The sequence below is a fragment of the Staurois parvus genome, unplaced genomic scaffold (genome assembly GCF_062004578.1).
Source record: "Staurois parvus isolate SC_StPar_1 unplaced genomic scaffold, SC_StPar_1.0 ptg000061l, whole genome shotgun sequence".
In the NCBI taxonomy this organism is placed as follows: domain Eukaryota; kingdom Metazoa; phylum Chordata; class Amphibia; order Anura; family Ranidae; genus Staurois; species Staurois parvus.
In genome coordinates this window covers 3652895-3670673 of record NW_028317857.1, presented here as the reverse complement: position 1 = coordinate 3670673, position 17779 = coordinate 3652895, and the positions used below count along the sequence as shown (strand labels likewise).

Genomic DNA, 17779 nt, shown 5'->3' with positions numbered 1-17779 from the left:
CATCAAGTTGCCTTTGTGTATGAAACGATAGGATCCTAACACAAAAGAATAGCTTAAGAGTATGGTTTGATATGAAGATAATCATCACATTTTTTCCCTCCATGCCTCCAGCTCTCCTGCCTTTAAGGAACGTGTGAGTGATACTGAGAGTGAAAAGTAATTTAGAAGAGTGTGCATACAGTTTCAGAACTATTGCCTTGGCAAGCCATCAATGCTTAAGTCAATAAAATAAACACACTTTTGAATGAAGGCACAGAAAGCACCGTCTTCCAATAGATGTTAATGCCACTGCAAATTAAACACTCTATTAATCTCTTTTATCTCAACTTCTTCTGCTTCCTGTCTAACTTCGCTGTCATTGCAACTTACAGCTGGAAAAGTAATGTGAATATAGAAATGATGGAATGGAGCCTGTTAGAGAACAGACCAATCCAAGAGGGAGCGGAGTATAAAAAGAACTATAAACAACTTAATAAAACAATATTTCACCAGTAAGGAGCTTGTAAGGCAATTACAGAGCAATCTCCAAAAGATTTATCTGCATTGTATATAAAACAGAGCAATCTATTGCAAGCAATTATTTCCTTCTTTTGTGATTTCCATTTATATGTAAACGTTTTTAATATATGTATTTGTATTGGCCTCATAACTTTGCCTTTAGAATTTATGATACTTAACATCCTTTAATTTTCTGTGACATTTTCTAGTGGGTAATACAAATATGGGTAAACACCTTAAAGTGAACCTGTGTTTGCCTATGCAAGGCAAATAACAGGTTCACCTTCATTTAGCTCTCTCCAGCAACACATTTCACTCCCCAATGGCTCTATTCAGCTGCCAAGAGCTGCATTACAGTCACTGCAGCCATAGCTTAAACAGGACTATGGACAGCACTTATTGACCATCTTTTGTCACATGGGGGTTTATTTACTAAAGCTGGAGAGTCCAAAATCAGACTCACTTCTGCATAGAAACCAATCAGCTTCCAGGTTTCATTGCCAAAGCTTCATTGAACAAGCTGAGGTTAGAAGCTGATTGGTTTCTATGCAGAAGGGAGTCTGATTTTGGACTCTCCAGCTTTAGTAAATAAACCCCATGGAGTCATGTGCTCCTTGGTACTTGGAAGCACCAGTTATATTCTTCGGCTCCTAGCACTGAACCGAGCAGGGAAGAGGTGATATGCTGGGGAGGAAATTTTAGCAAGCCTATTGTTTGCCATGAATGGATGAGGCACAGGTTTGCCTCAATGAGACCCTGTCATGGAAAAGAAGTATTTTCATGCTAACCCGTGGCACTACTCAAAGCTGTATTTAAGAAATACCACTGCCAAAAGAAATTTCTGTGTCTGATGTGTTCAGGAGTGTTGAATACCTGGTCCCCTTCTCCGTTCTGTGGGTCCTCCCACAGACCACTATTAGACACAATGATGACATAAGGGCTAACAGAGGGAACCACAGTGCTCAGCATTGGACCAGGAATCTGCCATATTCAGAACAGTCTGAAGATACTTTATCAAGAAGGCAAAATGTTTTATTGAATTAAAAAAAAAACAACAGATGATTACAGTATAAAGCATTGAGTTGTACAAATGTTTAACAGGAATGATTACAAACAACGAAGATACTTGAAAAAAAAAATTTAGGCCATGACAGGGTTGCTTTAAAGCTGGCCTTAACTAATTAAAAGTTCATTCATTTAGGAAACACTAATATTTTATGAAGAAAATAGTGCTTCTGACTTCTTCAGGTCCCCGAGAAAGTGGTGCTCAGACTGAAACAGTCAATCTGTTTCTCTGCCTAAGCTATGATTGGGAGAGACCCAACACCCTTTGTTGTAAGTGTAATCATTGAGCAATACAATTGGCACATATTTTGCCACATACACTGTTGCCTTTTTTGCACCAAGGGCATAACTCTTCCCAGAGAATGCCATGTGATTGGCATTACCAAATAGCTGTAAGGCCCAATGCTATCAGGCTGAAACATGATGTAGCAAAGCGGGAATAAAATTTGGTCAATAAAAATGGATAGTATAAATGAATGTAGAGCTTGACAGCCTCTAACAGATTGCGTTAGAAATAAGAAAGAAGTTGGATGGCAGTAGTAGTTATGGCAACACTTAATATGCATTGTAATGATAACATCTCCAAAGGTACAAGTAATCATATTCAATTTGCAGATAATGCCGCTGTTGATACTTTAACCTTTTGTTTCAAACAGACCATGAGTGAATTGTACTTAGCACAAGAAGCTAATTGATTTGTTCCTAAGGCACTATTTGGCTGTGACACATTTTTATATTGAAATGTATAAAACCTGAAGGCTGTCAGACAGAGAGGAAAGTGATTTCAGTAAAGAAGCAGCAGTAATAACAGATGTTTTCTTTTAAATCTTCTAACCCTCCTGGGCGGTCAATGGACACCAACACATACAATAATTGTCTGCTAGTGGCTTGAGGGATCTAGTAAGTTGGTTAGGGTAATGATCGCACACATGAAGATGTTATGCAGCCAATTGCAGTTTTTGCTTTACAATTTGTTGTTCATTTCTCGCGACACCTGCCACACACATCCTTTTGATTTTTTATTTAATAACCTTTAAAACAATTATATAAAAAATATCAATTACCATGGATGAGTATGCATCAAACATTTAATAAAAATAGTTCTACAATTGCAGAACAGAACTTTTAGGACTTCTAGACTGTCTGCCAGAGTTATCCAGCTGGTTCCTTATTGTCGCTGGCTCCATACAATTTGTGCAGTTATGTATGTATATGGATTAGTGTGCTGTGTAGTTAAAGTGGAGTTCCACTCACCCTGTCAAAAAATAAAAGTCAGCAGCTACAAAAACTGTAGCTGCTGACTTTTAAAAAACAGCCATTTACCTGTCCCTCGGTCCCGTGGTGTGTCCCCCGCAGCCTGTTTCACCAGCCGTCCTGTATTCCAGGAGGCCGGCATATTCAGTGTGGGCACCCGGCTGTGATAGCTTGCGGCTTCACAGCCGGGTACCCACTGCGCATGCACGAGTAGCGCTGCGCTTCATGAATGGTCCTGTAGTCTTCTGGGACCTGTCACATGTCCCAAAAGACTACAGGGAGGGAGGGAGGACACTTTCCACATCCGGTCGCCTAGGTGATCGGACCGGAAGTGGGAGCGGGTTCCTGTCAAATTCGGGTACCCTCTCCCCCCACCCCCCAAAGGTGCCAATCCTTAATGGGGAGTAGTTCTTAAAGCAGAACTTCCCCTTTTGGGTGGAGCTCCGCTTTAAAGATCAATCATTCTAGGTCTCAACACCTATGGCTAATAGCAGAGTAAGACAATGGCTTTCCTTGCTCTTCAGGTCAGAAGTAGAGTGAGTAAACTGTCTCTATCAGCTTTAAAGTATATGTATGCCCTGACCTTGTAGAACAACCCATTCAGTTCAAAATATAAAATGAAAAGCAAAACATTTGTGTACACATATAAAATTATTATAAATACTTTTTTTTCCTTTTTTATAAGTGATCACATACCCTCTATTCTCAGTTGCATAAGCTGAAGGGTGAGGAGAAACAGCAGTTCGCTGATCTTCCCATTGAATGGCTGTGCAAGGGGATGTCAGCACAAGTCTGATCATTGGAGGAGAGCAGACTGAGTTCCCAGCACAGCTAGAATTCTGACCATGCTGTGCTACCCTGCCTAGTGTGATCAATTTTTAAGAGAGACTGGCAGGAGCTCCAGGGATTTCACACAAAGGAAGTAATACAAAGAGAACAGGATACTTTTTCATACAAGTACATGGTACAGCAGGCACATATCAGGAGTAAGAAATGTTGACGTAACATATTCTTTCACTTGCCTTGTGTGACATCTGATCTTGGTAGTGTGATACTAATGCTGGTCATACAGTAATAGATTTTCCGATGAACATTTGTACAAAAATTTGTACGAATATTCATGCGCACATTCTCAGTACATTGGTTGACAAAGGTTGTTCAAAAGTGCTTCAAAATTTAGTTTGAGTTTACCATTCAATTTTGGATTGAATGTACTTTCCCGCACAAAATCTACATACACTTGTTTGTTCGAGAAAAAATGTATGTCCCACTCCTTTGAATTTTCTCATCACTGCGGTCAAAAATTAACCCACTAACAATTACAAAATCAGATGTACAGTCTTAAAATGAAGAATTGTGAACAAAACTTTACTAGCGAATGGTCAGCTTAAGGTTAACCAGTTGACTTTGGTAAGAGGTAGATGAAAAAAAGATAGACTTGTAACATGCATGGGCACTTTTATGGCATTTTGGTAAAGGTAACTAGAAGAAGGCCAATACTGTTGTGCATTCTGCTCACAGATATGTATAATGAGGAGCCAAAGGTGGTGCAAATGGTAAAGTGATGTGTAACATTGTCTAATCTTATACTAAAGTAGCATATGAGTTCCTACTCAGCATGGAACGTAGTACTCAGGCCAAGAACATTTGGCAAAAACTGTTTCCCTGAGGCAGCAGCTAAGAGATTCAGTGGATGGCAAATATCTGAACAGGAATGGAATTTCATGTTGAAGCTTTGCACCTTTTTTGGATCATATTTGTACACTATTGTAGTCGAACCTATACTGCCTAGAAGGAAATAAGTTTAGGAGGAGTATAATACCATCTTATCCAATACCATAACATTCTTTCAAAACTAACTTTTAGGTTATTATTTAAGCCAATCAGCAGTCTGGGCACCTGTACAGCTACCAACTCATTCCCTAAAGCAGCACCTAAGCTGCTTAGTGAAGAATGAATTCATAAACAGAGCATTAGTGTGTTATGGCCAATTAGTTTTGCAGCTAATATGGAGCTCAGTGTTTAGGCCAGACAGTAAATGTGGCTACCGCGTGACCAAAATTAGATTCCCTCAGACATTGGTTAGGCTACCTAGTTGGAAGCAAGAACCTTTGTGAAACGGTTCTAGACTTTCAATGAGCTTAATAAGATTGGTTATGGGCATAAATATTGACTACATCAACCTGTCTTTTGTATTGCTTAATCTGCGGACAGACCGTCATGCAAATAGATTCTCCATTTGTACATCTATATTGATCAGTAATTAATTCATGTCTGTAGTTTTGTTTTTTCCCTGACTTGACAATATACAGGCTTTCTCCACAGAGGCCCTTGATAGACAGGAAAGAGATAGGTCGTATAAATATATGCATATAATTAGCTACCAAGAGATAAGCCAAGTATAATTACTTCCTCTCATCCACTGTTGACTAGACATTCGGGCAGCGGTTGTTAATTATAAGCGTTAATAATAGATTCGCGAGGATGATTTGCCACAGTTCATAGATTTAATAGGTCTAACAAAATTAGGAAATATTTTGTTGCTAGTAAATATGTAATAATAGATCCATTAGAGAAATTCAGCCTAAACGCTCCTTTTTGACAGTAGGAAACTTGTGCTATTATAAGCGATAATTACAGGCTTGCTGGATGAATTAAAATATAGTGAAAGAAATTGATGTTTCTCTTATATGTAAGCGTGATTAATACTTTCTGCCTTATTCCATGTTCTGACGATCGATATTGCATTAGCTTGTCTAGGAATCCCTGTACGAACAAATTCAATACTTCTTTGTATTGTGTTGGCCCATCAGTTTCTGAATGTACAGTGTTCACAGAGACAGAAAGCAAAGATCTGAGATGTCCAGGGGGCAAAATCCAGACAATCTAAATGTAGACGTCCCAAATAAGTCCTTTAGAATTATTAGACAGAGTCATGAACAGACTCTTCAATCACAGCTTCCAGATAAACAGTGTCCTTCTTGTTCCATTTTCAATGCTGGACTTGTTTATATGTCAAAGTAGGCACCTGAGTTCAATGGCTGCTCTTTATTGTTTAAGTGGTCTCCAGCCTATTTTTATGGTGGCACCAGAATGTTTTTCTTTCAGTGGAAAAGAAATTCTTTCCATTGAAGAAATTGCAGTCTAGCTTTTGGAAGGTTCCTTCTTCTTCTAAACAACTGGGAACACATTAGGGGTAAAGTCCACAAAAAATTCTGGCTTAGTGCTTCAATTCCAGGTCACATGACTCAGGCCTAGCAGGAGATTATGTGGCTTACAGCAGCTCTGAAAAAACTTTTTCAAACTTGTTTTGTTTTATGAACGTTTGGTCAGTTTTCTAATCGTTAGTGGGGTCAAAACCATGTTTTTTTTTTCGATGGCATTGGCGAGAAAATTCAAAGGAGCAAGAAAGAAATTTTCTTTCTCAAATGAATGAATTTCTAAGAGTGAATATGGTTTTCATTAAGCAAAGTTCATTCGTTTCAAAAACAAACTTTAAAAACTAACAAAATTTTGAAGTACATTTGAATGACGTTCGTCAGTTCAGCAAATGTATTGAGAATGTTTGTACAAACATTTGTTTGAATCTACTAGAGCAGGGGTCTGCAACCTTTAAGACATAAAGAGCCACTTGGACCCGTTTCCGAAGGGAAAAAAAGACTGGGAGCCGCAAAACCATTGCAACATTTAAAACAAATCCGACACTGCATATATTGCAAAAAGCGCTCTGGTCATGAAGGGGGTTTAAGGGCCCAGTAAGCAAAGGGTTAATCAGGGCCACAGTGTATCGTCATAATCACAATCATAGCCTGGTGGGCAACCTTTTTTTTCAACTGAGCCAAATCTCGCCAAAACCACGATTGAAATTTATTTTGAGAGCCACATTTTTAAAACTGAAAATACATCCCCCATATAGTAATTCATCCCCCATAGCAATTCATCCCCCATATAGTAATTCATCCCCCATAGTAATTCATCCCCCACATAGTAATTCATCCCCCATAGTAATTCATCCCCCATATAGTAATTCATCCCCCATAGTAATTCATCCCCCATATAGTAATTCATCCCCCATAGTAATTCATCCCCCATATAGTAATTCATCCCCCCTATAGTAATTCATTCCCCATATTGTGTCAATTCACTTACCTTTGCTCCGCGCGTTCCTCTCGCCGTGTTCCCGCGCCGTTCCGGTCTTCAGGGCGGACTGTGAGAGGAGAGGAGTTCGTCACGCTGCCCCGCCTACATCCTGACAGCCAATGTTTGCCACGCTCCGCGGGCCGGATTAAAAGGTCCGCCGGGCTGTAGTTTGCCCATTGCTGGGCTAGCTGCAGAGTCCTGACTTTTGGGGTGGCCGCCCGAGAGGAGGGAGGTGAGCGGGCGCCCGGCACACAGAAGAGCCGCATTAAAATGTGTAAAGACCCGCGGCTTGCCGACCACTGAGCTACAGCAACCCTATTGCCTGTCACCTGGTGGGCAGTGTGCTCCGGAGCCGCAGCAAAGGTGAAAAAGAGCCGCATGCGGCTCTGGAGCCGCGGGTTGCCGACACCCGTACTAGAGCATGGCTAGATTTTACTGAAGAATTTGCTGAAGATGCTGCCCAGTGAATGACCTACAGTTGCATAACTCAAACATGGAGTACCCCCAGTCATTTCTCCTAATGCCTCCCTTACTGTTCAATGCTGACTTAATATTTTAAGTTAATGTAGTGTAAATAAAAATATAAAGTGGCCAAAAAGTTGAGGTCCTGCCTGTAGTGGAACAAAAGTGGTGCCTGGGTCAAGACACTAGTTAGGCTGTGGATAGGCAATTTCCGCATTGCTGAGTACATACTAGCGAAACTACCTGTTACTGAGCTATTCATAACTGAATCATGAACACGGAAAGCTTGTAGCAGGTTGTTCATCATTGTAGACGTTCTGCAAATACATCTGCATCCAGTCAATTCTAGCTAGAATCCTTCAAGTTATAAAGTAAAAGCTTTAGTTGGGCACAATGGTTATTGTGTTTTGCATCAGTTTTCCTGATGAATATATAGGCAGAGGAATGACAGCCAGACAGACAAATGTGTGAGTGTCTATTTAGAGCCTAACTCTACATTTTAGTTTTTCAGATTCAAACATGAGTTTAAATTTGATTGTTGATGCAGGAAACAGAAAAATAGAGTAAACAGACCCTTTTCTGGTCTGCGAAAATTCAACTGTAGGGATTATATGCAACTCAGGTTGTAAGGTAAATTGAGTGAACTGTCTGATTTCAGACATGGTTATTTCATAACATAAATTGTTTAGGTATTGCTTTCAACTGTGGTCTGGAATTATTCCTTAATCCTTCTTTCCTTAAAATATTTTAAAATTCCTATTCTTAATGATTTTTAATGACCGACTAGCATTTCCATCTTTATTAAGCTGCTTTTATTTCCTTTATTTTTACAGTGGGGCCTTACATTGGACGTTACTGTGGACAGAACACGCCAGGACGTATTCGTTCCTCCACCGGAATCCTAACAATGATTTTTCACACGGACAATGCTATAGCCAAAGAAGGATTTTCTGCTAACTACACTGTGTTACAGAGCAATGCCGAGGAAGGTTGGTAACTATGGAGATTGTTATGTATTCTCATACCCCTCCAGCCACATAAAACATTCAGAAACTTCTAAATAAATTAGATCTTCTCTAGAATAGAATACTGTTCCTGTATAACATGTAATTTTTTTTCCTTTTTCGATTGAACACATATTTATACAAACTGGAGGACTGTGTAGAACTTGTTCATAGTGATCAATCAGATAGCCTGTTTAATTTTCACAGAGATATAAATATAAAAGCTGATTGGTTGTTATGGTGTGAGCTCCACTTTTATGAACACTCTTCCATTTTTTTGGGTTGTCATCTCTTATTGACTTGCAGATGTGTTTAAACAGCTTGGTAATGCTCCAGTTTCCAGCCTTAGCTTTCCATTGCAAGGTTCTTAACACTAAATCAAACTTCTCAAGGATTAGGTGAGGGGGGGGAGTGGGTTGTCCAACTCAATTCATGGCACAATCCGATTCCCAATTAAAACAAATAAGCAATAGAGCATAAACATACACAGGATAATGTGGGAAGTGGTGATTTTAATGCGCCCATTTGAGAAAACACAGAAAAAAAGAGAAAAACATCCATAAAAACACATTTTTTTACAGGTAATAAAAAATATCCTTTAAAAATATTTGTCAGCAGCTACAAATGTGGAATAAACACAATACAACTGAATGACCATGAAAATGAAGAGCAGGTGGATTGACATGTTTCACCCAGCACAAGCTTCCTTAGGATCCACTTAATTTTTCAACTTTTATAGCAGCTGATAAATTTTAAAATCAACACATTATTACATCATCCAAACATATACAATATAAGTTATAGCATAACATATATATATATCAAACAAATGTATGATGACAACAACCTACACATCCTATGGGGCTTATAAAAGGAAGAAGAAGAAATGGGAGTTCAAAATATTTCAAGCTTCTTATTTTGGTTTTGTTACTGTCCAGCATAAAACACAATAAAAAAATAAAATAGTAAAATCAATCAGTCATCAAACTGTATATAGATATAGCTAACTAGGCTGCATTTACCACCAAGAAACCTGTAGGTTTTAACGTAGGACTACAGGGCAGGATGTACTTTTACTTTTTACATTTGTTAACCGTTTTTGCCCTGGCTGCCACATCTAGACATGTGAGCAAGCCCAGGATTAGAACCTAAAAATAAGGAGAGGGGCTGAGAGGAGTCATAGGGATCTCAGCAGCCCTAGAAAAATGCACCCATTTTATTTTCTCTCTGCAATTGAATTGGTGTACATCTCAAACAGTCAGATTCCAACCATAGTGTTACCATTTCATATACATCTAAAGATATTATAAAAAATAGTTTTGTTCTATGAAAACATTTGAATAGGTAGGGTTAGAGACCTAGAAGTCCACAGGTTGTGGGCTATGGCCAAGCACCCCAATCTGTTTATCTCTTTCCTGGCCTAGGAAAAGTGGGGAAGTGCTACATTGTCTGCTGTTCTTTTTTTACAGAGGAACTACCCACAAAACGTATATATTTAAATGAAATCGCTAAAGATCTATACAGGTGGTGGTATTTGGGTACAGCCATTAAACAAGCATATACTTTGTTTAGCCCTGGGCTTATTGTTTTCTCTTCCCACCTACATAAAGTAATAGGCACTTCTACTAAGAATACCATTCATACAGTAATTGGTTCTTCTTAGAAGAGAGAATTATATTGTAAAGTGCTGGTAAACTGTTGGCGCTATTTAAATCTTGTATAATAGTAATACAGTAATAATACAGTCACAAATGTTTTCGGTCCTTAGGAATGCTTGGTGAAGAACAACTGGAACAGATTATGCATCCATTTGCAGTTCCGTTCCATTGTCAGGAAAGAGCAATGTTCTGACCTTCTCGTAGTAGGCTGGGTTAGAATCCATAATATGTATAATACCAAGCCAGTGAAACTTCAAAGCATTCAAATGTAACCCCAATTGCCTGTACAACAACATCATATATTATTTAAAGCCAGTGGCAGGAAGAGGGTGTCATGCTTGACAGTCCTAAAATCCACAAAAAAGTTAATACTTGTCTTGAAGATCTATTTAAACAACAGGTGATGTTAATATAATTTTAAAGTATATGTCAAGACAAAATTTAAAAAAAATTATATACAATATATCTCTTCAACACAAGCACATTTCCACATGTTTTACTAATTTAAAGACCCTACAAGTACAGAAAATTACTCATTTGTCTGCCAGAAATGCACTCACCTCCAGGGGCGGACTGACCATTTGGAAACTCGGGCACTGTCCGAGGGCCCGGGGTCAGTAGGGGGCCCCATTAGATGCCCCTGGTACCTTTTTCATAGGCTTTTTTGAGTTTGGGCAAAAACACAGGGGCCCCAAGATCCCCTATTGCTCAAGGAGCCCCATGAGTTGTCAGTCCACCCCTGCTCACCTCTTAAACCCCTATTGTGAACTGACAACACACAGCAGTTTTGTGGCCTGAGTGTGTCAGTCCTCCCCGTTGTCTTTGGCTAAACTACTCAACCACTCCCCTCTCAGATCTCTACAACATAAAGGCTAATTATTCTTTTGTACAACATAAAAACTCGTAGGGCTGTTAGAGATGACACAGAAAGTGTGCAGGGGACACAGGACAGCTATGGATTTTTTTTTGCACATATACAATGCAAACAGATACAACAGAATGCATCCAATGGTATATTAAACAGACTGGAAGGGAGCAATTAATAGAAGTTCATTATTCATTGATATACATATTTTAAGCGAAAAGAGTTCTATCACAAATACTGTGAAAACAAGGGCATTGGTTTAGGCATAGCAGGCCATTCACCTGTTGTAGGTCGTAGTATAAAAAGAAGCTAGTTATTTGTTTTGTTTTTTTTTGTATTTAGATTTTGAGTGTAAAGAACCTCTTGGAATGGAATCTGGAGAGATCACATCAGATCAAATCACCGTATCCTCACAGTACAGCACCAACTGGTCTGCAGAAAGATCTCGATTGAACTATGTTGAGAATGGTTGGACACCTGGTGAAGACAATGTTAAAGAGTGGATACAGGTATGTAGCAACTCTAACAATGGCCAATTGTAAAGTGTGAACCTGTTACTTTAATTGAAGACATACTATATATAAATTTTACAAACTCTTGTCAGATTAAAGAGTCAGTCCACCCAAATCTGATGAAATCTTCAAGGTTAGCGATAATCCAAGTCCAGTTACTGATATGTCAAGCTGTAAGGAAGTCAGGTGCTTGTCCCAAAAGAATAAATCCTCACTTGATAAAACTACCCCTAGTGCACACCGGAGACACACAATGGTAAAGATACCATGTAAGTATTTATTTGACCAAAAGCCAGCTTCCTAAAGAGGGACATGGCTGACAGGCTGGGACTGTTTGAGAAACTAGCTTTTGGCCAAATAATGACTTACTGGGTAACATTATCAGTGTGTGGCTCCGCTGTGTACATGTGGTGGTTTATTGAGTGAGCATCTAAAAGTGAAATTTCAGTTTTTTGGTAGATGCTGGTGAGATAAACCACCTGACAGTTTATTATTTATTTTGGATACTCTATTGATGGAATATCTGTGCTTGAGTTTCTGTATCTGGACACCTGCTGGATAAATTATTCTTACTTTATATGATGAAGAATGTAACAAGAAGAATTGGAACACATAAACAACCAGGTGAACAAGAACAGGATTGGGCATTGCGCCAGGAACATCTCACTGTTGGAGCAGCCAAGGGGCTAACTTAGCCAATCTGTATTAACGGTCAACTGTAAAATCACTATTTAGTGGACCAAGCTCTTAAATGTAGATTACGAAATCACTGAATGTATTTAAGCAAGACACTTTAACTTGGACTGGCCATCCATACCTTTTATCCAGGCAGATTTATAAAAATAACTGCCTGTCCCTGTGTTCACAAGGACCCATTTACTAAATCTAAGGCATTCATCACACAGGTTGTAAGTGCACATTATCAACCCATAGGAAGACATTATCTGATTCAGTCCTGATCTTCACAGGCTATACTCTGATTAGGCTGAAATTCATTTGGGGTTTGCATCTTTGAATTAAAACAATGGATGGAAACGTGCACAGTGTGGTGTGTTGCAGTGTCATTCATTCCACATAGGCCCCCTCTTCCCCAGTAGACATCCCAATGCACCACAAGAAACCTGCATTTTAAGGAACCTCTGACTGTGCTGAGAAAAAAAAAGCTGCAAGTGCATTTAACCTCTGTTATGTTGTATCATTTTGAATTGGTTGCCTTACAGAAGCCTATTTTAGCACGCAACATAACTCACGTTAATGTATGTGCAGTATTGCATAGCAAAGTTCTAAATCCAACCTTCGGCGTGTGAGTTAACTTTCATGTTGTACAACTGAAATGTGAGGTACAGGAAAGGTCTACAAGAAATGTCACAAAACATTTTTATTCCTACGCACCCAATTTCATGTATAATATCCTTTGGAAAAAATTTTTTTCTCTTACTGACCTTAGTTCTCCTTTATGTATTAGGAAGTCCAGTGCTAAAAATAGTAAAGCTCACAGCAGGGGAGAAAGTAAATATAGCCAGACTCAGGGTTGTAAACATCCCTTGACAATCCCATTGTAGTGGACTACTGTAGAGAGGAAATTTTATATATTCATGTCAATATCCTTTTTCTGTTAAGAAAACCATATACTGTGCTATGGGAGTATGTGTCTGCCATTCGAAAAAACAGTAAATGTATGTATGTTGAAATCTGCTCATTTTACTGAAACAAAGAATTCTATAAGGTTGGCCAGTTAGCAGAATGATGTATTGTGGGATCTTAAAACGGTTCTTCAGTCTATTCTGAAGTTCTATTCTATTCAGAAACTGTACCTGCTGACTATTAATAAACAGATACTCAGCCCATGGATACAGCGCTGTGCTCACCTGAGCCAGTTTCTTCACCGGTCTTTGGTCCCCGGCTCCTACATCTTTACTGTGAGCAACCTGCTGTGACTCTTTGCGACTTCACAGCCAGCTGCCCAATGTGCATGTGGGAGTGAATGGCCCTGAAGCCTTTTGGGACTTGTGACATGTCTCGGAAGAATGCAGGCAGGAATGGGGGGAGGAGAACTGCAAAACCCCCATAAATATATGTGGCAAAAGGTAAAAGGGGACTGGGGGGGGGAATGAGTGGAAGTTCTCCTTTTGGGTGAAGTTCCACTTTAAAGGGATTGTCTTTCCACAATTTTTTTAGTTATAGATAGAGCCTGGTGGGCTGAGTCAGGCAATGGCCCATTAAATGTATTCCCCAACAGTGAATTCTTCCTAATTCTGCCATAGTTATGAAAGGTTTGGTGTTAAGGTGAACCTGTGTTCAGGCTGTGGACAATCAAGTATTTTCATATTTTTAAAGTCCAACTCCAGGAAAAGTGAAAATTCTAACTTGCAGTGGGGATGCTCCTGAATTGCAAAGATTACATGCTTGTTTGCATTTAGTGGGGGAGAAAAAAAGAGTTTTACTTACTTGATCCTGCATCTACTCGGTAGATGACGCTCCACCATACTCTGGTAGTGGACTTTTCCTTTGTGTCCTCATGTCTAGTGCATTAGGCCCTGCATTGATTTTGATGTCAGGGGAATCCACCCACCACAGCATAGGGGAGATCAGATTGCGGGGACCAAACTTGCAGTGCAGTGGAGCCTGCAGAAGTGGAGGATCGGGTAAGAAAACTGCGTTAGCAAGTTCACTAGATGTAAATGAACATTCCCTTATCCCTTGCAGTGCGGGGGTAACCCCATTGCAAGGAAGGATTTTTACTTTCCCTACAGTTCAGCTTTACCAAACTGTTGTTCTCTCAGCTTCACAGCTCACACTTTCCTTCCTACTAGAAATAACTAGGCAGCCTTCCAGTCTTTAACATTTAAAGGAAACACAGAGCACAGGCTCTGGGAGGGGGAAGCAGTTTGAATTGGTTTGGTACTTCTGTTAACTTTGAAGATGAATTACTTCACAGTGTATACAGATACAGAGGTCAAGGGCTTGTTGTAGAGCTCATACTGCAACCTACTACTGCAATGCTGATTATGGGGCACAGGTTCATTTTAGAGGAAACTGAATTAAGTTATCAATTACGTTTTCACAGTGGTAATACTTCCAATTTACTTTTAGGAGTTCACTGATTCATTAATTTGTTGTCTGGAGTTTTGACTTAACTTATTAAAATTACTGGACTGCAATGTTAAATATAAACTTTTGGAATATGTTTATGACCATGACCTCTGATCAGGTCACTCAGTAACTTAGACCTGGTAATGTATTTGTCCTCTTCTCTTATACCAGCCCTCAAAATCTACAAAATAATATTAACTATCATGAATGCATATCCAGTGAACCCATTAAACATTACATATACAGTATAATTGAAATGTTACCTGCATAGTCTTATTAGAACAGATTGTATTTTACGTTTTGTGGTCCTTTTGGGGCCATTCTGTAAGGTATAAGAAAGCCTAATAAAGGACAGATTCATTAGAGGACTGGATTGAAGCCAGTGTAGGATGATGCCTTTGCATCCTTGTCATTGTACTAAGGTGCCTTTTACTGCCATAATGTGTTACACAGGAAATTACTCAGCTTAATAGATGTGGGTTAAAATGTCAGTTCTGATTAGTCAAACTGCAACGGGCAATAAATTGTATTATATTTTTATAGTTACAATTACTATACAGGTAGAACATAGCATAGGCTTTCTGGCAGGAAAATTACTTCTGAGTAGCAGGGTTTACAGTCCTTTATCCTTATACCTGCATACTTATTGGAAGTCACTTGAGAGTCCAGAGCTGCCTTATAATTTTGGGAACTCAATCCAACTGGGAAAGAGGACATACTGTAGTAGTATTGGAGTTTGATATTTAAAACTAGCTTGCATTTAAGTATTCTTGGGAACCAAGATGTCGCGTGTATCCAACTACCAAGGGTCATCGTAGATTTTTCCCATACTGTGAAAACATAATGGCATTTTGTAGGGGTTTTTTGCCTTCTTTTTATGGAATCAGAAAAGTTTGGTCATGGTGAGCTACTGTCTCTTTTTAGCCTTTTAATGTCTTTATTATGGATTTGTTGGAGTAGTCCAATGTACAAATTGCTGCAGAGAAATGTGCCTGTTGGAGTATGTTGGAGATATAAAGAGTGTTTCTGGATTAGTGTCCTGCTATGCACTATGTAATCAAGACGGAGCTTTAAAATTGGTTAACCTTTAGATAGCTGCTTACTTTAGAGAAGACTATCAACAGTTTTTTGTTATTGGTTTTAAGAACAGTAGAGCCTTCTTAAAACAAAACTAAACCCATTGATTTAACTGCTTCCTAAAATCGAGGCTGTGAATGACAACTGTCTCCATTGGTTGTACTCTCAACCAAACAATCAAGCCATCAAATGATCACATGTGCAGCACCATGGCATAACTGATCACATGTGCAGCACCATGGCAGCTGCAGATCAAACAGAGACTAAGATGGCAGCTTCCTTGGCTATAAAGGATAGGAGGGTTTAGTTCCACTTTAAAACAAAAGGTGTGTCTAATTTGCAGTAGTTAGTTCTACTGCACATATTCTATAATTTTGAAAACATTTTGATGCCAATCTAATCAGCTTCTAACAAGTGTTGGGAACATACCCCAGCATTTATAGCCACATGGGTAATTCAGTCATCCTAATACAAACACCATGCAATCATGTCCCATGATGTTCTTGGCCAATCATCCTTCCCCAGATACATTCCATGGTGTTTGAATTAGGTGACTGTGTAAATACTAGACTATGTTCTTGACACTCATTAGTGTCTGTCTCTGTCTTGATAAAAGGTAGAGTTCTGCCTTTGGGATGCCAGTTTCTTCACAATTCAAGTGTTCATTTTTTTCATCCATCATAATGAAAATCTTTCCCTCTGGGTGGGTAACATAGGCACATGGTGAATTATAGACATTCTGAAAACTTGGAAAGATCCTAAAGATTGTAATGTGAATTTTCGCAGACCACTAATCAATTAGTGTCCTGGCCAGGAGTGACTTTTATAGCTTTCTTTCATCTAACCCTGCCAGGGCCATGCTCAGTCAATAATTATTTTCCTGTCTGGTGAACCATTACATTATACACATTTGTTAATCGATCTATAATATTGGCACATTTTATAGACTATTGGCAGGCTTTATAACGGTGAAATATTTTAATCATTGCTCATCAAGAAGAGCCAATTCTAAAAATATGCTGAAATCTCTGAATGGTACACAAAGAAGTTTTTGCTCAACACGAGAACACGCTTCATGCTGAGAGGCAATGTGCCAAGAGTTACAGAGAGGAATATTTGCATATTACATCATATCCATGAAACAGAGAATGCAAAGGATATTTTAATTAAGATTTTTAATTTAGGTGTTCCCTGCTGTGGCGTTATTACTACAATATCTTAAAAAACTGCCATAGAGGATAACAGAACTTTGGCGACTAGTATATATTATTGATGCACTTACAAAAAATAGTTTTTCTAACACAACTCAGTATGAGATTGCAAGGATTCAGAAAATATCACTGGTCAGACATTATTTACTTGTTACATTTTCCAAAAGGTAATTTATTATGAGACATTTATCATATCAGAAATATATTCTAAAACTGTAGGGGCTCATGCACACGAGCATCACTAAATATTCACATACTGGATCTTGATGCAAGAAGCTGTCAGACACATCTATAAACACTTCTATAATGGCAAATAAAATCCACACGTTTATTCGCGTAAAGCATTTAGAAGTGTGCATGCGTAAAGTCATTAATATTAATTAATATTAATTTATTCAAGCCACTAGGATTAAATAGGCACATACTGTATGCCTGTACCCTTCCCTGAATGTGGGGCATTTCAGTTTTATCTCTCTAAATGCTGCTTTAGTAAACAAAACTAAAAACATCCACATGAATGGACACATTGGATTTTCATCTGCTGCATTCATATACAAAAAATGCTGTAAAGATCTAAACGCAGCATTTTTGGCATCCGTATGCATGAAACCAAATAACTACAAAAACAGAAAACAGAATTTGCTGGGCTTTAGATTTAATAAGGTTTCTATAGTTCATTACCAGATCCCAACCGCAAGGTCGGCTGTGAGTAAGTGTATTCCTTACAGATTATAGTCTACCTCCAGCTAAAACTTAGTTTTGTTTAGTTTTGATTGAGAAAGTGTTCACATTTTTTTATTCTGTCAATGAACCCATTGGGGAGATATTCCCTCACTTCCTGCCTTGTGATACCTGTAGAAAATTACATGGTGTGTTTGTCATCAGGCCAGAAGGACGTGAACAGAAATAAAACACTTTCAGAAGCTCTAAACCTTTCCCT

The 17779-nt window shown here is 38.8% G+C and overlaps 1 protein-coding gene across 1 annotated transcript in view; it reads left to right on the top strand.

Moving 5' to 3' along the window:
- NRP1 (neuropilin 1) overlaps positions 1-17779 on the top strand; it is a 234722-nt gene that overhangs the window by 118663 nt on the left and 98280 nt on the right. The window contains exons 5-6 of the mRNA XM_089668696.1: positions 8253-8408; positions 11289-11455. Coding sequence (XP_089524822.1) covers positions 8253-8408; positions 11289-11455 — 323 coding nt within the window. The remainder of the gene's footprint in view (positions 1-8252; positions 8409-11288; positions 11456-17779) is intronic.